This window comes from Callospermophilus lateralis, chromosome 3 (genome assembly GCF_048772815.1).
Source record: "Callospermophilus lateralis isolate mCalLat2 chromosome 3, mCalLat2.hap1, whole genome shotgun sequence".
Lineage (NCBI taxonomy): Eukaryota > Metazoa > Chordata > Mammalia > Rodentia > Sciuridae > Callospermophilus > Callospermophilus lateralis.
In genome coordinates, this window is record NC_135307.1 from 95,504,523 (window position 1) to 95,527,933 (window position 23,411).

The 23,411-nt window shown below is 38.4% G+C and overlaps 1 protein-coding gene across 1 annotated transcript in view; it reads right to left on the minus strand.

The window, feature by feature from the left end:
- Positions 1 to 23,411, minus strand: part of Atp8b4 (ATPase phospholipid transporting 8B4 (putative)) — a 216,463-nt gene that overhangs the window by 13,963 nt on the left and 179,089 nt on the right. Inside the window, exons 22-24 of the mRNA XM_076848565.2 lie at positions 22,687 to 22,910; positions 4,915 to 4,998; positions 1,870 to 2,115 (exon numbers count right to left, since the gene is read on the minus strand). Coding sequence (XP_076704680.1) covers positions 1,870 to 2,115; positions 4,915 to 4,998; positions 22,687 to 22,910 — 554 coding nt within the window. The remainder of the gene's footprint in view (positions 1 to 1,869; positions 2,116 to 4,914; positions 4,999 to 22,686; positions 22,911 to 23,411) is intronic.

Consider the following 23,411-nt stretch of genomic DNA (forward strand, 5'->3'; position numbering starts at 1 on the left):
CTAGATATATAGGGAGAATAAAATAGACATCACCGCTGCCTTCATGGGGACAGAGTGACATTAAACAAGGGGAGACCTCTCTGACAACAAGGCATCTAGGGGAAGAATGTTCCAGGCAGGAAAAAACAAACAACAACAACAACAACAAAAAAAAAACTGGAAAGTCCTAAGGCAGGCAAGAGGTTGGTGAATTCCAGGAGCCTGAGAAGGTCAGGTTGGCCAGCGTTGTGATTAAGGAGATTAAAGTGACGATAGGATCTATTGCACTTGAGGAGATAGAAGCCAGAGAGTAGATCTCAGAGAGAATAATGGTTATCAAAGCTTTAACCAAATGGATTTGGATAACCCCACCCCAAACATCCTGAGTGAAAGGCCTTGGAGTCCTCCAGTGCAAATCCCCTCTGAGAAAGCACGAATATCATCCTTATAAAACCTTAATAGCCAAAGGTGAAAAATTACCAACACCTGATTTCAAAAGCTCTAAATGACAGGATGCAAAATTCTATAATCTTTTTTTGTGAATAAATCATGTTTTAAAAATGGGATTGTTTCGTGGATCTCTTAAGGAGAAATGTGATCATGGCATCTAACTGGAACAAGAACTAGTATGGGAAAAACAGCTTCTGAATATAAAAGCTTATATAAAAACAGTACTTACAGCACTGGCACTGCAGTGATAACATATAGAAAATAATTTATAGATGAGCAAAGAAAAAAGGGAAAAATACATAGAAATGTAGGAATAGCAACAGTCTTTCTTTCAATCTAAAAGATAAAATGAAACAGAATTGGTAGAGCTAATTGTGAAGACTACTTTCAGTAAACACATTTAATACCTGTCACAAATCATACACACTATGAATTTTATAATTTCCATTATAAATTTATTATCCTTATTTATTTAGCAGATAGTATTAAGGACAGTTTGAAGAGTATTTTCCATTTTGCTTTTTCCTTCAGATTAGCCTTTTATCTCAGTTACTTCCTTTCAAATCATCTCTTGGAACACCAAGTAACAAATTTGACCTGGTAGTGTATAAGCTAAAGTCACTAAAAGATGTCCCTGTGTATCCCACAACTATCCTTCTCTCTGAAGAGGAAGAACCCAGAGAATGGGAAAAGTATCCTCATGTCAAAGATGAGATCATCTGATTCTTAACAAGCTTGCTCAGTAATTAAAAGGCAACAAAATAAAACAGAGGCCACATTGCTTCCTGTGTTCAGCTAGAGCTACAGAAATGAATAAAGTTTCTGTGAACTCTAACTCAGCATATAATGGTATTAACCACCATTTGCATTTAAAAAAAATAGTAACACTTCAAGATACCCATGAAAGAAGGTCAGTAAAGCATCACAAATTGGGCTCACCAGAAAAGCCTCCCTAAATTTGAGATTTGGATATACCATAGATAGAGCATTGAACCTCTTGAATAATTTCACACACACACACACACACACACACACACACAAATGTATTGCCAAAAAGCCTTTAGATCTCACTTTTAAATCTGGAAGTTATTAAGTCCTACAGAAATCATGGGAAAGTTTTCCTGTTATCATTGGAAATTTTTTCTTCTTCAAACACAAGAAGGAAGTAGTAGTATGATCATTTTACACACAATACTCAACCCAAAGGAGTAATTTTTAGGTTTCTAGAAACATGAAGGTTATAGATATCTAATGCTAATTGGCCACATCAATTAATTCATGTTAAGCCTTCCTGTTGTCATCTCAAAATGTGTAATTAAAAAATAGTATTCTTTTAGAATTTTTTCCCCTAATGGGTAGATAAAAATCAGTCAACAATGAATGAACTGGAAATTTAAAAGTTAAACCCATCAAGTTGTAGTGCTTTCAGGAACAGGTTACCTGCACACTGACCACAATGACCAAAGATGTGGCCATGGTAACTGCAAAGGACTGGTAGTCAGCAACATGTTGCCCATCTTCTCCAACCATGTTGTAAAAGGCCCCAAAGGGGATGAAGAAAAGGACTAATGATGTGTAAATTCCATGTGCCACACAAATGAAAAATTTACGCTTGTTGAAAAGTAGATTCAGTTGTCCAGGTTCATAGAGCTGGGGACAGTCCATGCTGTTCTGGTCACTCACATCCTGTAAACAGAGTATAATCTCAGTTGAGGGGGGTAAGGAAGAGTCAGAGAGGCCCTGTATTCCCCATCTCCTGAAATAGCAAATGCCTTTTTAAGCATGCCCTAATATGCACTACTCAACGAGCCAGAACAAGACATTATCTTGTTTTCATTCCCATAATAACCCAGAAGATAGTAAAAGGATCCCTAGTTTACAAGAAAAGAACTAAAGTCTCCAAGAGAGATTCATGAAAGGTCACACAAATCTTAAGCAGCAGAATCAGGCCCTCATTGGAACCAAGATATTTGTATTCAAATCAAGGTTTCTTTTCTACACTTCCCTGCAGGATGCTATGGCTTCTTCAAATACAAAACTCCTCAAACATCCATGCTCCCAGAATCCCAGCACCTCCTCCTCCATGCTTGGCCAATGGTCAACGCTTAACTGCCAAAGCGGTGGGTGGGTAGTAACCAGGAGATGGCAGCAGAGAGCTGTGGAGTCAGAACTGGCGAACTAGAACCTTTAGGGAGAGGTAAGCAAAGGAGAGGGAAAAAGGAAAGAGGGAAATTCTATGTGGGATTTCAGGTGGGAAGCAGGCTGAGACCAAACACTTAGGGTCTGAATATTTTACCAAAGTGAAGATTCAATAGTGGTTACCAAGTATTTGAGACAAAGAAATTAGAATAAGAAAACAGCATGCTTAGTGCCAACCAAGTCCTGGGAAAACCTAAAGTGATGTTTCTTAAACATTGTGCTCATGAATCTCTCAGGGAGCAGATTATCAGTCAATAGGTCTGAGAGCTGAAAATCTACACTTCTAATCAGCTCCAAAGTACCGCTGATAACCACACTAAGTACAAAAGCCAAATGCCAAGAACCAAAAAGGATGGCAAGAATCAATATTTGGGAACATCAAAGGGCCAAGGGTAAGGAAAGCCCAAGATAGTAAATGCTAGGGGAAGATCTGCCTCACCTTATTCCAGGCCTCACCAAACAGGGTCCCATGAAGGACACTGACATATTCTCCTTGGGAAGTCCTGCTATGAGATACTGGCAGGTGCTTCCTCTCCTATGGTGTCTGGTGGCGTTACTTATATACATAGGCTTCAAACCCACACAGTTCTGAGTTCAAGCCTTAGTAATATGTTTAGTTGTAGAACCTGTTATTTAACCCATCTGAGCCTTAGTTTCATCATCTCCAGAAATACAAATAGTAACAAACACCTCCCTCCCAGAACCACTCTCATGATTAAATAAAGATGTGAAGTATTTAGTAGAATTCTTGCCATGTCTTAAGTAATAAATAACAGATGCTTCTACAAACAAAAAGTAAATGAAATAATGATGAGAATCATAATTAATGATAACAAGAGGTATAATGCAGAAGCTTCAAAATCAAATGACCTGGTCCTAGGCTTATTTCTGTCATTTATTGGTTGTGTAGTATTAGGGCAGTGATTTGAACCTCCAAGGCTTGGATTCCTTCTTATAAAATGAGCAAATCCATAGATTATCACTAAGGTCCTTCCATCATAGCATTCCACAGTCCTGTGATTACTTTAAGGGCCAAAATTGACAAAGCAGGAAAGGAGAGGAGCAGACATTCAACTTGACAGCAATAAGGAGCCTTATTATATTTTTTTTTTCAAATTGCACAATGACCATGTTTTCCCAGAAACTGCTTTATTTTTATTATTTTATTTCATATTCTGGGCAGCTGCAAAGCACCAAGAAAAGAAACACTTGTAAACATGGGCACTTGGAAATGAATGTGCTCAATCCTTTACATCTAAGGTCTTCAGAAGTTCATTATGTTTTGTAGAATTCCACAAACTGCCCTTCACAAACTGCCTTTTTTTACATATGAAAAGTGAGACTTACAACTGACTACATAGCCAGAAGAATGGGAAAGTGGAGTGAGCTCATAATGGGAAGATTTATATTTTGCAATAGACGGCTTTGGGCCAGAAAATGAGGCCTAGCAAATGGGTCTAACAACAGCCTGTAGAAATCTGGTCTCCTTTAAAAATACTTCAAAAAAAAAAACACACCATACTTTTTAAAATAATACACTCTAATTATGCCATGGAAACTCGGCTGGCTAGCCTTCTACTTCCCCATAGGCAGCCAGACTTTTACCCCTTTCCAGGAAGTACCTGCCAAGGCTCTGAGTGTGCCAAGCAGCCACCATTTTCATAATTGATTCCCTCCCTTTTCCCCTCTCAAGCACATTGATGCTGGACAAAAGAAGTCTGTGCTCTGTCTCTTCATGGCTGTGGGCTTTGTGTGCTCCTCTCCCCCTGGCAGACTACTCCACGGGCCGCAGTTCCTGTTTTGAGCCTGTGTTGGCCAAGGATGTCTCGCTGCAGATGGTAGCTTTCTGAGCTCCAACCTAGTTCCTTGATTTTCCATCTACTGCATGGCTCTCTACAGTCTCACAGACTAATGTAGCACTTCCCGGTTTGTGAACCAACAAGCACTAGTTCTGAGGCATATTGACAGGTACTATTTGAAAAAAAGAAAAGTAAACTTACTAGGCTAAAATAAAAGGGAGTACTTGCTAAGGGATTTCAAAAACCTTTACATCAATAATGTGGGGTGAGATTCTCTAAGAGATAGCCAAACTTTAATCAGAGAATCCTTTGGGGAGAGCAGGGGTAGGGAAGGGGGCTCTGGAAGGGCTTATGACCCATACAACTTCTATTAAAATAACTGTATTCCTGGGGCTCTTTGCATGAATTGTGTCTTCTACTTTGAAATTAGAAGCAACTAAAAGGTGTAACAGGAAAACTAAGCTATGAGATAGAGAAAAACACATACCTGGTCAAAAATCCCCATGGCTAAAACAGGTAATGATGTGTAGACAATGTTGAAAAGAGTGATGAACCACTGATCATAAACAGTCTGGAAAAAAAAAATAAGATAACAGTGAGAAACACCATCCATGTTAGTAATAGTAAGAACATTCACCTTCAGGTTCCTGAGGTGGTTTAAATAACTTGCCTTTCTAAGGTGGGTGGGAATTAGCTTTTAGAGTCAAGAACTCTCCCAGTTCTGCCTTATCACCTGCTGCCTTAGTGGGAGTCTAGACCTCTCTGAACTTTAGTTTCTTGATCTCTGAAGCAATACCATCCCTTCCCTGCAGAGTGGCAGAGAGATGAGATGAGATCACAAATGTAGCATACCTGACACAATGCTGGGCATGTGTGACCCTGAACTCTTGTAGTAGATTGATATTTCTGCTCCACATTTTCAGTGACTTATAAGGAGTTCAAATGTCTGATTTAAGTGATAGATAAAATCTTCAGCAAGAAATATTTACCTATTATTCTTACCCTATATTCAAACGAAGAACTTTTTCTTAGGAATGGTTCAAAGCAAGGTGAGCATTAAGCTAAATGTTCATTATACTGAGTATAAGCAATAAAAATACCCCTTCACATCTATATAGAGTACATTACACAAGATTTCCTTGCATGAGCTCACTAATGTCATTACATTTGCACTTCATTGGTTAGTACACAGAGAGATGGAAATGAAATCTTTCTGTTTCTTATTATAATCTAAGGTAAAATTTAAAACTTAGAAATGGAGGAACTACAGAATGAAATTGATCGAATTATGTTATGTGTAAACATGAATATACCACAGTGAATTTCACCTTTATGTATATCTATAAAGCACCAATTAAATAAATAATAAATAGATAGAAGGAAGACCAGTAGAGTACAGAAATGGGAACATGAGGAAGGAAGAGGGGAGGGAAAGAGGAAGTACTGGGGATTGAATTGAAACAAACTGCATACCATGAATGTATGATTATGTCAAAATGAAACTCAATAACTACAATGCATGAATAAAAACGTTTAAAAAATTAAAACTTAGGTCTCTAACTTCTAACCAATGCCCATTCTACCACTCATATCATTTATTCACTTAGTCATTTGATATTTATTGAGAAATAACTATATGTCAGGTACTTAGATGCAAGGCAGTGATAATTCATTGATCATATAGATAAAATTTCTCATTAAAATTGCATTCTAATTGGGGAAAACAATAAACAAGATCAGTTTTTATAGGGAAAATGAGTGAGTGAATGAGTACATAAGTTAGAAGGTAGTAAGTATTAAGGAGGAAAGGCCATAGGGGATGTGAGAGGGTTAGAATGGTAATAAGGTAACTGAAGAAGATATTACTGAGAAGTGACATTTGAGATAAGATATGAAGGAAATATAGGATTGAATATGCAGCTTTCTGGGACAGAAGCATTCCCTACTGCAAGAAGATCCATGAAACATGTCAAAGGCAAGAAAGCATTGTATGCTCAGAGACCATCCAGGGGGCCAACTGGGTATAGTAGAACAACCAATAGGGAGAATAATGGGTGCCAAGAGCTAAGGAAGAGAATACTATGTAGCTAACCATGATTTCTTCCCTAGGTGAAATGAGAAGGCAGAGGATTTTAAGCAAAGGAGCAACCTGATCTGATTCACATTTTACCAGAATCATTCTGGATGCCAAGAAAAGACAAGAGCAATGGTAAAAGTAGGAAGGCAATCAGGAAGCTATTGCAGGGTTTCACATGAAAGAAGATGGTAGCTGAATCAAGTGACCAGCAGGGACACATGTAAGATTTTGAATATATTCTGAAGCACATTTTCTTTTTAGGGAAGTTATTAAGCACTGAAGAACCTTGAATGCAAATGACTCAGACCAAGAAGTTAAAGTTTAGGGTCTACAAGGTAAAAAGTTCTTTAAATTATGTCCTTTGGATGTAGAGTATATTAAAGAGAAAATATTTTGGTATCCTAGTGCTAAATCTGAATTTGAACTATGCTGTGTCTTAGCATTATGGTATATTCCTGAAATGGGTATGTTCAAGAGAAAGAAAAGTAGAGGCCGTTCTTAAAAAGCTAAATTCCACTATTCTGCTGAGCTACATAGGCAGATTTATTCAAAACTGGATAATTCAAACCCTGAAACTATGCTGATTACTGTATTCTGAACAGTTGTCAGCAAGATTAGTGCCTAACTTCATTAAGAAGTAGGGGCCTGGATATTCCTGCTGTCAACTATACTGGGGAAGGTCAATCTTGGGGCAAAAACAAAACAAAACAAAACAAACACACAAAAAACAGATGGGTAAAAGAGGATTAGGTGGATGGGTGAGGAAGATAATCATTTCATTCCCTTTGTATCTCAGAGTGAAAGCCTGGAATCCAAGTAGGAAAGACCTGCTCAACATCATTCTCTTTGCTAGGCAGAGCTAGGCAGGGAAGTTGAATTTTACCACCAATAGCCAAGTTGAGGCTTTGGGAGTGATTAGGGTTTTTTTGTTTTTTGTTTTTTTTTTAATCCTGATGTCCATACACACACCAGCCCAATTAAATCAGCATACCTGGGGATGGAATCTAGGTATTTATGTTTTTAAAAAAATTTTCAGATAATTCCAATATGAAGTTAATATTGAGAATTGCACACACTTCCCATTAAAAACAAAAACAAACAAATAAGAAAAAGAAAAAACACAGAAGAGCTGACACATATCCTCCACAATTTGATGCCGGTATCTGACATTCATTCCTCAGTTTATTAATCCATTCCATGATTGCAGTATGAAAAATAAAAGAAGGAGACAGCAGTTAAACTGAGGTCTTGTAGCCCTGGGCAGAGCCTGGTGACATTGAATCATTCCTTCACCATCCACCTCATCCACCTCCCAGCTTTCACTCATAAGAAGAGATGAAGAGAGAATCTGGGAAATTATGACGGACTAAACTTTTAGTAGTTGACGGTCTGGCATTAAGTGCCCTCCTCATCAAAACTGGAAAGCATCAAACCTACAATTATTTGACAGCAGTACTTGTTAATTGGCACACAAATTTGAAACCTCATTTTATAACTGGAGCCGGAGAGGACAGGAAGGGTAAAGCAGTTAGAATAAAGTTTCAGTGAGGTTTTGGCAATTTCTTGGAACAAAAAGAAAAACAAAAATAGCTAATATTTGTTGGGACTTATTAAGTGCTTCTCATGTATTAGCTCATTGGATTCTAACAATCCTATGGAGTAGGTACTCTAAACAGTGCCCAGATTACAGATGAGCAATCTGAGGCCTGTCGGGGTTACAAGATGGCCAGTGTCATAGCTCAACACAAAGACATTCTAAGTGTGGTCCAGGGACCTTTTAAGGACCCATAATGTCAAAACTCCTTTCATAATAATATTACAAAGTTATTTATTTTCCCTTTTACCTCATTCTCACAAGAGTGTATATGACTTGTAATATGGCAGCTGACTAAAAGCAGAGCAGATATAGGGACCCAGTTACCTTATTTTATGCCACATAGCTTTATAAAGAGTGTAAAGCAATGGTATCCTTCTCACTAACTTGTCTTTTGTTTGGGAAAATACAGCAATTTTCCTGAAAAGTATTTATGTAAACATGGCATAAGTTATTTTAGTTAAGAAATATTTAAATTTTTTCTCCATGTCCATTTCTAATCCGACAAATATTGATGGATGGGGTCTTGAGATCCCAGAGTTTGAGAATGCTGGCTAAGCAATGGTCAAAACCAAGTTCAAGCCTTGGACCTTAGTGTCTTCAACACTGATCTCTGCCCGAACCACCTCTTTGAATCATGTGGCAAGTTTCCTTAAATCCTTTCTTCTTTACTATGTTTTACATAGTTGAGAACTTATAATAGATCCAATGTTCATATGCTGGGTTTTTTGTTTTTCCTTTTCTTTCTTTTTTTTTGGGGGGGTGGGGTCACTTAAAATGACAACATTAGCATTTACCTGTTAAAACTCTCCAAAGATGTCCCATTTTCCTTGGAATAAAGCCAGACTCTTTGTAATGGGCTAAAAGCCCTTCCTTCTCTGGCCTATCTACCTCCCCAGCTTTCCCCAATAGCACACTCATCCTCACTCACCAAGCTGTAGCTTCACTCACTGCCTTTCTCCAGTTCACCAGGCTCATTTCTGACTCCAGACACTCACATTTGCTGTGCCCTCTGCTGGCATACTTCTACCCCAGGGTAGGTTCCTTGTAAACACTTACACCAAAGCCAGTACCACTCTCTCAATGAGACCTTTTACATTACTCAAGCCTTTCTTTCTTTCTTTTTTTTAAAAAAATTTCTTATAGCTGTAGATAGTTTAGCATGCCTTTATTTGATTTTATTATGTGGTGCTATGGAACCCAATGCCTCACACATGCTAGGCAAGCGCTCTACCACTGAGCTACAGCCCCAGCCTTCAACCTTTTCTTAATCACAACTCTGAAATCATCTTACTGATTTGCTTCTCATTATCAGTCTTCACTCCACTGGAATATAACCTCCATGAAAACAGAGGCCTGTTCACAATTACAACCCTAATGCCTTAGAGCAGTATTCAGCCAATGGTAGGTAGGTACTCTGTAAATATTTGTTGTTTAACTATTTTGCAACTTTTTAAACAAGGTTATTTATTTATCTTCGCTGAGAATGTACCATAAGCTCCTCAAACCTGATATGTTGAGACCTAAGCTCTTCTTCACATCCCGTAATCGGGCCCACCTCCTCTGTAGTAAGCCGATACTCATTTATGACACTACTATATCCACCCCAGCAGCCAAGTCAGAAATCTAAGACTTCTCTCCTTCTTACTCATCTGAGGGGCCCAAGGACCTAACTCAGTGCCTGGCATGTGGTAAGCTTTTGATAAAAGAAACCTAGAGACTTAGAGGAAAGGCACTGGAGTCAGTAGACATAACTGTGTGGCCTTGAGTATGATCCCCAACTTCTCTGAGTCTCAGTTCCTTGGCTATAAAACGGGGTTTACAGGGAGGCTGTGGGTATCCAATGAAACGAGTAAATGGCAGTCCAGCATCGAAAAATAGATACTGCTCAATACAGTGACACTATCAATATGGAAGGAGGAAAGGGGAAAAAGGAGGGAGGAAGAAGAATGCAAGGGTCCAGGTTTCAGGTGGTGTGCTTAATGAGTAAATAGAGGGTACATTTCCCCACTAATTGTATTTTTAATGAAAATATAATTTTTGTTGGGACAACTAACCAGAGACATTTATTCCTGTATTAAACCACTATGTTCACAAAATATATAGAAATTTAGAACAAGATTTAAGTAAAAACGAATTCCTCAATATAATTAAGTATTTTCCTCAGGAATTCTTAATTACATCCATCACAGACAATTCTGGCTTTGTCTCAGGCTCTACCAAAATTTGTTAGAAATCACCTTTCCCGGTTATTGGCAATGGCTTGGCACAGTTTAGATATCAGGGACTTCCACAGAAATTAAAGCCACAGTACAATTTTTTTCTTTAACACACTTCTTCCTGTTGCAAGAGATCCTCAATTACTCAGTTATCCCAGAAATATGCCTCACTTTCACTTATGTTCCTTTGACCTTCCTCAGACAATTAAGGGTCCCTTTGGCGACTAGGACTGACTGAGAGGGATGCACAAGCCTAGGTCAGGACCCCCGTGGACTCTGCCCTTGTTTTCCCCCTTCCCTTCATCTTCAGGCCCTCTCCCACCTCCCCTCCTCCACTACACTGGTTGACCAGATACCCTGAGGGGATGGGGGCAGGGGAATGACTTTTCTAGGGTACCTAGAGTGACAAGCCTGTGTTCTAAGACCAGACTACTTGAATGATGCCAACATTCTGATTTTGACTCGAATTATTTTGCTATTTCTTCTTCTAAAATTTCTATTCCCTGTCTTCAAAAGTCCAAACTAAGAGGGAAAAGACATACTTCTATGAGTTGCCACTAGTCTGCTTGGAACAATCTAGTATCTTTTCACAGATCAGAAATAAAAGGGAAGAGGGTAATTTTCAGTTTTTCCAGCTTCACTGTTTTCCTATTTAAGGAAAGCTCCTCCTTGCTCCCTTCTTTGTGGGAGCAATTTATTAGTCTTATCAACCATTTTATATAGAGTAAAAATACCCTGACTACAAATTACACTCTAAAAACAGCTTGGAGAACACAAAATCAATGATTTATAAATGCCACATGTATATAAACCTCCATTAGGTTCTTAAACAGTTACATGGGGCTTTCTGCTCTGGGATGGTGGATCTAGCTACTTGTTTAAATAATGACACAAACTGCCTCTTTGGAGATACATATCCCCCTTTTGCTGTGTGTTGCAGAGAAAAGCTATATAATGACTTTTTTGCCTTAAAAAACATTTGTCATTTAAAGAAAACACATTGTGGAATAAATATGAGGTGCTCAGCTTCAGCACATCTGTTGTTGATTTACGTAATTAACAGAAACCCACTAGCAGGCTCCAGGAAGAATGGCTGAGCCTGAGCACCAGGCCCCACCCTTGGTTTTCCACAGAGCACATCTGGAAAGCAAGGGAGAGAGGAACTTCCATTCCAGGTAGAAACAGAGACTCACAGGTAACCCAATCCATGAAGTCATCAAAGCTTTGAGATTAGTGGCACTCTTTCACATCACTTTCTAAACTTTTCATTGTGCGCTTTCTTATATTGTTTGACAAAACTAAAGTTTTTCCAGCCTTGACAAGATAATTGCTTCCATATCACAGCAGAAATTTTTAAAAATACACAGCTCTGTATCTCACTGACAATGATAAATTGTCATCAGATACTATCATCTCACAAGTACACAGTGCCAGTAGTTGCATAGTTTTAAATGTGAATTTCCTAAATAGGGCCTCAACAATTTTTTTTTTTCCTTTAGCACTAACTCTGTAGGGCAGCAGCTCATTTTTATTAAATCTCCTGAAGGCATAGGGTGCTTTTAAAGTTACAGGTATTAATAGTGTAAACTGATGAAAATCACCGGTTTCAATAGTAGATTGGAATAAGGCATATCTTTTAGAAGACTCCGTGATTCTGTTTAGAGGCATATCTGACCTTTATCCAAACTTCTCTGGACCAGAAAGCTGGCAGAAAATCTCATTAGGATAGATTATATTGAATTTGTCCCTCAGTGACAGCTCAGTTGGAATGTTTGCCAGCAGATGGTGGCCTCAAGCTTCCAAATGATTCTAGAAGACAGTTTGCCTAGGGGTAGGCCTACTCTTCCTACAGGTCTAAGCTCTGGAAAATACCACCCAAGAAAGATATAAACTTTTTCTCAATAAGAGAGTTCATCTCCTTAACATAGTCATATGAGACTATTTCTGGATGTTTTTCCTTCAGATTCCAAGTAAAGCAAACATTCGTTGATTAGGGATTGAGGGAAGATAGTTGAAAAAATAAAATATAAAAGGATATAGCCATTAGCTTTTCTAAATTCATGATAAGTCAAGTGGCATGTACTGAGCAGAGTAGAAAGAGCACTAATGGGGACATCAGATACAGGGTTCCAATTCTGCCCTTGCTCACCACTGATCCCCAGCTCCTGGGGGACTGGGCTCCTCCTCTGTAAAGTGAGGAGCTACACTCATCTCTGAAGTTCCCTGCCAGACCAAAGGATCTAGGTTTCAGCAAGACAAGCGTGTTTTGTTCTTTGTCCCAGCTGTTCCTCCCAGGAGAATTCACTTAGCAAAGCAAGCAGAAGGGAATTTGGTACCTCCCAGGCAGATTCTTTCCTCATGTTTCCCAAATCAGTCACGACAGAGGTGAGGAACTTAGTTAACAGAGGAAGTATGTAAACCAAGCACAATCCAGCCAGCATCACATCCTCACCAGCCTTCTGAGATGTCCTAAGTGCCACGATTGCACAGGTGGTGAATGGTCCCTCAGTTGAGCCCTCTTGGAGCCTTACAAGGCACAGCTGGATTGGCTTATGCATCTGTCCCAGCCCACCTACCAGGATGTGGCTTTAGCTGAAATCTACAGGAGCTATCATCAGACAATAACAACCTGGGTAAAACTCACCAGGCTCCAAAAGACAGGCCAAAATAGTAAAGAAATAGCATATGTCACTTCATTAAGTAATTAACTGGCATTTTTACAAGTCAACATTGTGTCTAAAAAAACACAATCTGTTTACATTTGGTCAGATTCTGTCAAGTGCAGAATGCATTACTTCAAAGCACTCTATTGAGAGTTGCAGGGAAGAATATTTAGATGTTTATGAATCATACTAGGAGTTCACAGGTTGGCCCCAAGATGTGACTCATCCATTGTAAATTGATTTCAAACAAATTTTGGTGAAAAATAAGAGAAGCATGACTATTGAGTTATTCTACATCAGTTCCACATTTGTGAAAATAAAATCATTCCCAGACTATAAGTTCTCGGAGGGCAGGAAATGCATGTCTCCAAATCACTCTAGTGTCCCTAAAGGCCATAAGACTGCCTGGCCCTAAACTGGCACTCCGTTTATTTTTATTAAATGAATGAACATGCAAAAATGAGAGGCTCTGTGTTGGAGAATGTGTATGTGAGTCTAACTCCTATCAGGATTAGACAGAGAAACTGACTGACGATAAGGCCTATCCAGGAATGACCTCTAAAGAGATGCCAGCTGTTACTGAATTTACCAGGCCCTGGAGTTTTTATTGCTACTCAATCCTTTTCACCATGGAGCTTGCAACTCCATTGAAGCAACTTAGAAGAATATGGCAGGAGGTGGGAAGACCTCAGATGGCCAGCTTTTTAAAGAAGACTGGAATTAAACAGCCATTTGATGGCTTTAGGACCAAAGAAAGACTGATTACCCAACACATGACTTTGGATGCCAACACCAGCTAGACGATGATTACGACAGGAGCGGGAAGGAGGGTGACTGCAAAAATGCCCCCCATTCACAAATTCTCATTCTCTGTAGACTAATATTTCTCCCAAATGTGTTGTTTTCTTTCCACTTGCCTCATTTAAAGCATATTGTCCTTAGAAAAACAAGGCTAAGGGAAAAAAGTCAAAACATCTTCAGTGGCTGATTAGGTCCTTCTAGTGAAAAACAGGGAATAGAAAAGAAACAATGATTCCTGCCAATCCCAATCCCACATCCCAGCGGCCCTCAGTCAGTCAGTTCTCAGTAGCCAATGCCCGAGGCCAGTCACACGTGGGACGGAGTGGTGAACACCCAAGTCTCCATCTTCATCGTGATAAAACACCTGTTCTAAAACAGGCTTCTCACTGCACTCAAATACCAGTATGTCACATTCCCTTTCAGCACCATGCAGTTTTTAGAAGGTATTGATGAATGAGTTGGTGTTAAATGGAATTTTTAAAATTAGAAGATTCCAGATAACCACAGGTCAGTCGGGAGTTGTGAGATAGGGAGGGATTTCCTCCTTTTACTCTATTCTCTCACACCTTTTGCACACCAGGCCCAGTGTCTCTGCAGGTGGCCAGACTTTCAGGCCTTTTTAGATCTCTACTTAACTTTGAAAGTTCACATTCTCACTTACAAACAGAGCCCCAGAAGTCCCAGATTCATTGTGCTTCTCCTTCCCCCCTGCTCTCTCAGGAACTTTCTCCACAATCTTTCTATTATACCTATTTATACACATCTTCATTTTCCAATCATGAAAACAATTCTAACTGGGTAGGGTCTTGTCCTAGTCATCATTTTGTCTATCCTTTCCAAGATGGCAAGGAAATATTTCTACTTGCAGTTTGACAATGCCGGGTGATTTACAGTTGTGCGGGGAAAATGAGAACATTAAGGAAAATGACATTCTTGAAGAATGTAAATCAAAGAGGTTTCTCAAAATGTTATGTTTTTTTACATAGGAAAAATACAAAAAAGTATAGTGCCAGGTATATAAAGTAATGTGTATTATCATATAAATATTTGTATAATCAAAAAATAGTTTGAGGATAGTAAAAAAGATGGTTTTAAAAGGTTGAATGTAAACCACTACTTTGATATATACAGGGATATTTTGTACTGAGAACTACAGTTAATAAAGGAAATGAAATTGTTTGAAAGGAAAAAACATAAACAGCCTGTTCTTATGAGGATAGTATTCTTAGCATTATTTTGTGCTTCATACATTTGTAAAATGTATGAATAAATTTTCAAAAAACAGAAGTAGGATAAATTGCAGGGCAATGTCATGTTTTGAAATTGCCACTGTAAAGACATCTATTCCGGAGTTTCCCAAAAGAGTTCCCTATGGCACCTGTCCTACATTACACTGTACATGTTGCTTGGGGGAAAAAAAAAAAAAAAAAACAGGTCTCCATGCCAAATGAATTTGGGTAATAATCCCAAAGAGACATCATTGTTGATGCCAAGATTAAACCAAATAGGGAGCCTAACATTCCCATCAAGCTAAAGCAGCAAAGGACCAAATCCTCAGTATGAGAGTAAAAGAGCAACAAATCTTCATGTAGAAAAGGGACGTAAGGGAACTCACCTGGGTCAACTTTGCACTAGCTAAGGGGAAAGACGGAAAGACAAACAGATGAAAAACTCTACTGAAAACTTAAACCACAACTGCCATTTGCTGTAATTTGTAAACTGATTTAAAAAATATCCTTAGAAAGAGAAAGAGATTTCAGGTTGGCTGTGCCCCCAGAAGCTATTTAAATGCTCTCTGGAAAAAGTGACTTTACTCTAGATCAAGGGCTATTGTAATATGCTTTTGATTGTAAAGTTACATCCATATATATTTTAGAGATGTCATATGTGAAAAAATAGACAAATCTATGCATCTTGAAAACAGTCAATTATGGTTCCTTAACATTTGGACTTGTCAGAGTCTTTAACAGACCAATGCAAATTGTGAATTTTCATGTCTGTGGAGAGAAAATGAGGAGGTGGGGTAGAAAAAAATGAAGTTTACCGCACAGTAGAATTTGAAATATTATTTAGAAAATATTAACCTATTGTAGTTAAAGAGGTGGAAGAAACTCAAATGTTTATTGGTGGGCAAATGGACAAACAAAATATTATATTTTATATATATATATATGATGGAATGTTATTCAGCCTTAAAAAGAAGAAAATCCTATCACATGAACATTGAGGGCATAAGTGAAACAAGCCTATCAGAAAAGACGAATACTGTATGACTCCATGTTATATCTAAAATAGTAAAACTGATAGAAACAGAAAATATAAAGGTGATTGCCAGGGATTGGGGGAGGGGGGAATGAAGAGCTGCTATTCAGTGGGCAGAGTTTCCATTTTGCAAGACAAAAAAAGAAAGAAAGAAAATGTTGTGGCAATCTGTTGTACAATAATGTGAATGGACTTAACACTACTGAACTACACACTTCAAAATAGCTAGGATTTGTGTAAATTTTGTGTTATTTTGTTTTTTTAAGCACAATTTAAAATTATAACTCACTTTTAAAAACATGATATAGACCATGATTATAAAACCTACTTCCCATGGTTATCATGAAATTGAGCTAATAGAGGTAAAATATTTAAACAATGTCTGGAACATAGCAAGTACTATTAAGTGTTAGCTATAAATATAATTTTAATCCCTACCTGTTAGTGTCAACATCATGATTCTACATAGAAGTTGAAACCTGTGTTGATGTCATTACATGGGTACCTCTCCTCTCCAATAGACCATAACAAATTACTACTTGTTACTCTCTTCACAAGCCTATCTATTTCTCTAAAAACCCTACAAATAGAACCTTGATACCTCTATAACAGCCAGGTGCAGTGGTGCATGCCTGTGATCTCAATGGCTTGGGAGGCTGAAGCAGGAGGATCAAAAGTTCAAAGCCGGCCCCAGCAAAAGCAAGGTGCAAAGCAACCCAGTAAAATCCTGTCTCTAAATTAAAAATACAAAATAGGGATAGGGATGTGGCTCAGTGATTGAGTGCCTCTGAGTTCAACCTCTGGTACCATCCCCCCTAAAAAAAATTAAAAAATAAAAAACCTGCACCATATCGAAGATACAGGTTCCAGGAGACACCATAATTTGACACGTAGCAAGAGCTTAGTAACTATTTATTGAATTAATGAAAGGATTAAATAATGAGACCAAGTATCCTTTCCAACATAAGCCTGGGATCCAATTTGATAAGATTATCTTACAAATTAGGGCAGAGTAGAGAGCAGTTTAGGACTCCTCAGAAGAGCAATCGGTTTTATATAGTGATTGCTCCTTTACCTAAAAAATGATCTTCCCTGCCATATTTAAATCAGACAAGTCCTAGGCAACAAAATAAACTTGGAAATCTGTTCTGTGTTTCCTATAAAGAACTGATGTGTAGAAAACTGGGAAATACATCACTTGTGGCCCAGTTAATTATCATGTCATAAAAGTATTAACAGAACTGAAAGACCATCATGAGACATTCTGGAATCAACGCCATCACCACATTTATAGCCTTAGACCCTGAGCTCCTTTTCCCATAGTGTTGCTTAGGCTGCACACATTTACATGGACCACATCCAGAGCCTGTGGGGTTGGCCCTTGGTGCAGGTAGAGTAAGTGGTAACTGAGAAAAGTGACTGGAGGCTGGAATAGCTGTTCTTGCTGCACTTGCCTCAATCATGAGAAAGGGCTTTAGAAACACCCAACGACATGAAATGGCTAGAATGCCTCCAACATGCCAGGTGCTGTTCGAAATAAATGTGCATTTAAATATGCTTCTTTTCCTTAAGGACCTCATAGTTAGGTAGATGAAATCTTAACAGACTGACTGAATTGGAGAACGCAATCCTCTACCCTGAAATAGATACCCTTTCCCTCCAGACCCTATCTTGGTACAAGAATAATACACCTGAGAGGTGATGATTTGGTAGGAGGGATGAGGGGATTCTAAACTCGGGGAATTTTTGATACATGGAGGTCAGCTGTTTGCTTAACTGGTCTCCCTGCCTCAGTAAAGATGAATAAGGTCCAACATGGACAGAACAAAAGGTCAGCAGCTTGGATTTCACTACAGGTTCTAGGTTCAAGAAAGCAGACTTTTGGATATTCTTGTAGGTTGGCCAACCCAGTGGTTCTCAAAATATGGTCCTGCAACATCAGCATTTCTAGGGAACTTGTTAGATATGTTAAGTTCTTGGGTTCTACCTCAGACCCAGTGAATCAGAAACCCTGGGACTGGGACCCAGTGAGATTTGCTTTAACAGGCCTTCCAGGTGGTTCCATGCATGCTAAAGCTGGACCAGCCCAATTCACCAGCTCAGGAAAGAATAGGGTAAATCAGGAATGAGAATGGATTCAAAATGAATACTTTGCAATTAACTAGATTTTTTACATTAAAAAAAACATAAGAGAAGAAAGAAAGAAGCACAAAAGAAACATGCTAAGTTAAACATTCAGAAACCTAATCATAGTCAGGTGGTGTGTCTTACAGCTGGATCCAACCATCTGATACTCATGTCTTTGGAGAAATTTTTGTTCTCTCTTTTGTCTTTTAAAATTTAAATACTGGTGAAAGGACTAAAAATCTTGTTGCTTAACATCTGACTCAGACCAAGTTTATCAGATCCTAAAAGCAAAGCAGAAAATAACCTAAGGGCTGAGGGCATGGCTCAGGGGTAGAGCACTTGTTTAGGTCTAAGGTTCAATTTCCAGCACCTCAAAAAATAAAAACAGAAAAAAAAGAAAGAGAAGAAAAAAGAAAGTTACCTTTCTTTAAAGATTAGAAATCATTGAACATTACTTTCGGCTTCACGGTTTTAACAAAGACAAGTTGACAATAAATTTGTCTATATAGGTTTTGTGTATCTGTAAATATAAACCATTATTCAAAATATTAATGCCATGCCACCTACATCCAAGTTTTCTAATTTTTTTGTTAAGTATATTTAAATACTATAGTTATTACATTTCATGGTTCTACCCAGGGTCAGAACATATCTGATATCCAAGATATGGGGGTTAGATAACTATAATTTAATATGAATAGGAGAGTGACAACAGCAATGTGGTAGAATAAGAGGGTCCTGACTCTCCAAATGGATGTGTCCCCCCAACCACAGACATACCAAGTAAACATCTACTCATGGACCAATTCCCTCTGAAGGCAAGTGAGAGACTCCTGCCCATCAGGCATCTGAGAAAGCACTCATGTCAAATGGGTAGGAAAAGTCGAAGCATATTTGGATATGGACCTTTCCCCAGGTACTATGCCTTCATATCAAGAAAGCAATCCCTGACACCGCTTCTTCCTATGGAGAGAGGGGTTTGGACTTCCTAGAGCTAATTCTAAGGTTTCCCATAGTTTGGCTTTTAATTCACTAATTCTGGGAATGGAGTGTATTAGATACATAAGTCTTTCTAGATTGCAGGGGGAATCTGTGGTTTTATACCAATGCATAAGTATTTCTAGGGGCTTCAATCCCCAAGAGAAGAACAGAGAAAGTACTTTTAAAACACAACCCTTTTTTTTTCCCCCAAAGTGCCCAAACTTTCACAGGTAAGTCTTGAAGGATTTCATTCTCACCTTCTAAGCTCTGGGAATAGAAGGGTCTAGGCATATGGTGGTTTTATGTGGACATACACTCATTATACCCACTTGGAGTAGGGCAGAAAGGGGATGGGAATATGCAGCGTCTATTTTCTTTCTGGAAGGGGCTTAAGGTACATACATCCAGTGGCTATTTGGGAGCTGAATTCTAAAGAACTTGCATCAAGGAGCTACAAATAGTAGCCCTCTAGAAGCCAGAGTTTGGAACTTCATGAGACTTTCCTCCAGTTCACCCTAGTAATACAACCAGACTTACTCTTTTTTCCTAGAAGGAATGAGGCCATATACTAAGTGCCTTAACTTCTATAGCTTCCACCCAAGGAACTGTCTCTTTAATGATCCAGGGGTCAATGGTGCTTTGCATTCTTGAGAGACTCTATTCTGTAGAAATCAAAGAGGATATCAAGGGACTCACTTCCAGCAGCTATCTCCCCAGGATCGGAGGGTATGATCTGAACCTGAATACAGGCATTTGCCACAGATCCTACCCTTGGCTTAAGGTAAGAGAGTAGGCAACAAATATGTGTGCTTAGCTTCACTGTGAAGAGAGAAGGAAGTAGAACAGATATCCAATATCACAACCTTTCTAGCTGCATCTAGAGAATCTGGCAGGGTATTGACAGAACTTGGCACATCCTAATTTCCAGGGATCCAACAATGTCAGAGACAGTATCCTAGACAATGATTTGGAAGGTACCTTAAAATCTCTAACTAGATGGATTGGTTGGAACCTTCTCCTACATAAGACCTGTATGACAAGTTGTCTTAGCTTATGTGCAGAAACCAATACAGAAAGTAAAAAATAATGAAGAAACAAAAATATATTCAAAATAAAAGAACAAGATAAATCTCCAGAAACTAATCTGAGTGAAGTGGAGATATGTGACTTACCCGGCAAGGAATTCAAAATAATGGTCGTAAAGATGCTCAGTGAGGTCAGGTAAGTAATGTAAGACTCAACTGAAAATTTCAACAAATATATAAGAACTATAAAAATGTTCCAAACAGAAATAACAGAGCTCAAGAATACCATAATTGAAATTAAACATTTTGTAGAGGGGTTCAATGGCATATTGGATCAAAAAGAAGAAGGGATTTATAACTCAAAAGATCGGTCACTAGAATCAGTCATCCTATCTGAGAAGTAAGAAGAAAAATGAATGAAAAAGAGTGAAGATAACTTGAGACTCCTTACGTTACAGCATCAAGCAGAAACAACTTAAACAGTATGCCAGAAGGAAAAGAAGAGGAAAGGGGACACAAAACATATTCAGAGTAATAAAAGCAGTAAATGGCCCTTGTCTGGGGAAGAAAATAGCCAAGTTCAGGAAGCCTGAAGGACATTAAATAAGACAAATCCAAAGACCCACAACAAGACACCCCACAATCAAATTGTCAAAAGTTAAAGACAAGGCTGGGCGTGCAGCTCATGGTAGAGTGCATGCTTGGCATGAATGAGCTCCTGATTTGGGAGTGGGGTCAGGATTTTTTTTTAAAAAAAAAGCTAAGACAAAGTATTAAATACATCAAGGTAAAAGTGAATCATCCCATATAAGGGAACCTCCACAAGACTATGAGTGAATCCCTCAGCAGAAACCCTGCAGGCTTAGAGGGAGTAGAGTGATAAATTCCAAATTCTGGAAGAAAAAAAGCTGCCAATCAAGAATACTATACCCTGTAACTGTGTCTTTCAAAACTGAAGAAGTGATAAAAAGTTTCTCAAACAAAAGCTGAGAGACTTTATTTCCACCAGAGTTACCTTACAAGAAAAGCTAATGGAAGTTCTTCAAGCTGAAGAAAGAGAGTGCTATTTAATGACACGATGACATATGGAAGTATAAAACACACTGATGAAAGTCAAAAGTGGAATACTCTAATACCACAATAATGGTGGGTAAACCAATTATATCTCTGGTATACAAACAAGTAAGACAACAGTAACTTATTAAGTTATAAAAACTATAAAAAGATGTAAAATATGACATCAAAGTCATAAAACACATGAGGAGGGGGAAGTAAAACATGTAGAGTATATACGTATGTGATCAAAATTAAGTTGTTATCTGCTTGTAGATATAAAAATAGGATTCTAGTTTATGGATTTGCTAACTTGTTACCAACATCATCTATAGAACAACTTTCAGCTGAGTTGCTATTAAAACAATTTTAATGTCACAGTATTAATTATTTCTTCCTGATATAAAACACATTTACTTTCAGCCCAGATTACATTCAATGTGGTGAGTCAATGACTGCCTTCCCAAAAAAGAGACCTCTGCATTTCCTGTTAGTGTTCTCAGACTTCAGTTTTAAATTAAAACTCTTCATCGAGCTTACCTGTCATCACAACAAAACATTTCAATAAAAAATAAAAAGTGCATAGAAGGAATATGCATTGGTTGCTATGTAAATAAGGAATAAATAAAATTCCAGCTAAACATAGTATTTTGGGGGATTGGATTCAATGCTCATGTCAACTATCAATTACATAATTGCTTATACTGTCACTTGTATCAGGCCCATAAAAATGTTCTCTAAAATAATGTAAGGCCAGTAAAGTAGAAAAGGGGGATTGGGGAGGGAGGGGGAAGAAAAAGGGAGGCATAGGAGAATTAAACAGATTAATTTATACAATGTGCATTATGTACATATCACAATGAATCTCACTATTACATATCATTAAAATGCACCAATAAAAATAAAATTAAAATATTCTCTACTTGTTAACAAAAAACCATGAAGAAGATCCCATGTAATTCATGGGTGTCATGAGCCATCCATGGGCTGTGTGTGTGAGCGTTGCACAATTGAGCTTATAAGGGGACTGGTCTGTCATTGCGCGCTTTTTGGGCTGTGCGACAGACGCACGTGTGCCTTTTCTCTTGTTCTACCTGTGATCCCACATAGCACCTGAGATGGGTGTGGCTTTCCAAGATGTCAATCAACCTGCTAACCACAAGACATCACCAAGCAAGACTCCACCCTTTGAAACCTAATCCCTTGCCTTATTTGGGTGGAATATTCTATGAATGGCTTTTCCCCAATAAATAGGGGGGTTTCAGGTGTGCTCTCTCTCTTGCCTCTTGCCTCCCTTGCTCCCCTTGCCTTCCAGAGTGGGAGCTGAAACCTGAGGTCTCAGAGCCATCCCTGACCCCGCAAAAAGGTATTTCTGTGTTTGTGTGGATTTTTAGTGCCAGCCTGGCCAGCTGATGACACATGGATTTTACAGAAGAAACAAAAGTGCTTTTACCAACCTGGGCTGAGAAACCACAGAAGAATCCAAACCAGAAGTGCACAAGTGTAAATGCAAAATTCTTGTAGAAGAAATAGCACAAGAATTTGCACATTCGGAAATAGGACCACCTTCCATGAACAAGGAGAAGCCTTTGGAGATATCTAAACTGTGCAAATGAATAGTCACTGGCTAAGACTGCTTGCAGTCCTTCCTGGCCACTGATGCCAACACCAATGTGAGCACCTACAAAGGAAGAGAAGAACACTTTCACTCCCAACAGGAAGACACAATCTCTTCTGTAAACTTAGCCATGCCTTTTTTATGTCATTCATTTTTGGAAACTTATAGCAATTATAAATTTTCACATATATTATGTGATGAAACACTTCCAGTAAGTATTAAACCCTGGTTTTATGTAAGAGGAAATTGAGCTCAGAAAAGTTTAGTACTTCTACAGGTTTTACAATTTGTAAGTGGCAAAGATGGGGTTAAACCCACATGTTGCAAAATGGCTCTTAATTCTTTCTATACTCTAGCTTCTTATCTCCCCACACAGTATTAGGTAACCAATGTCCTTTTCTTTAACCTAAAAACACACAAATGATTCGATTAAAAACATACCAATCTTATGAATTGTAATAATGGTGGAAGCATTGGACCCAGAAAGTATCATTATTTAAGAACTACAGCAAAATTAAATTTTAATGCAATCTCTAGCACACATTACCAAATACTGAGCCTGAG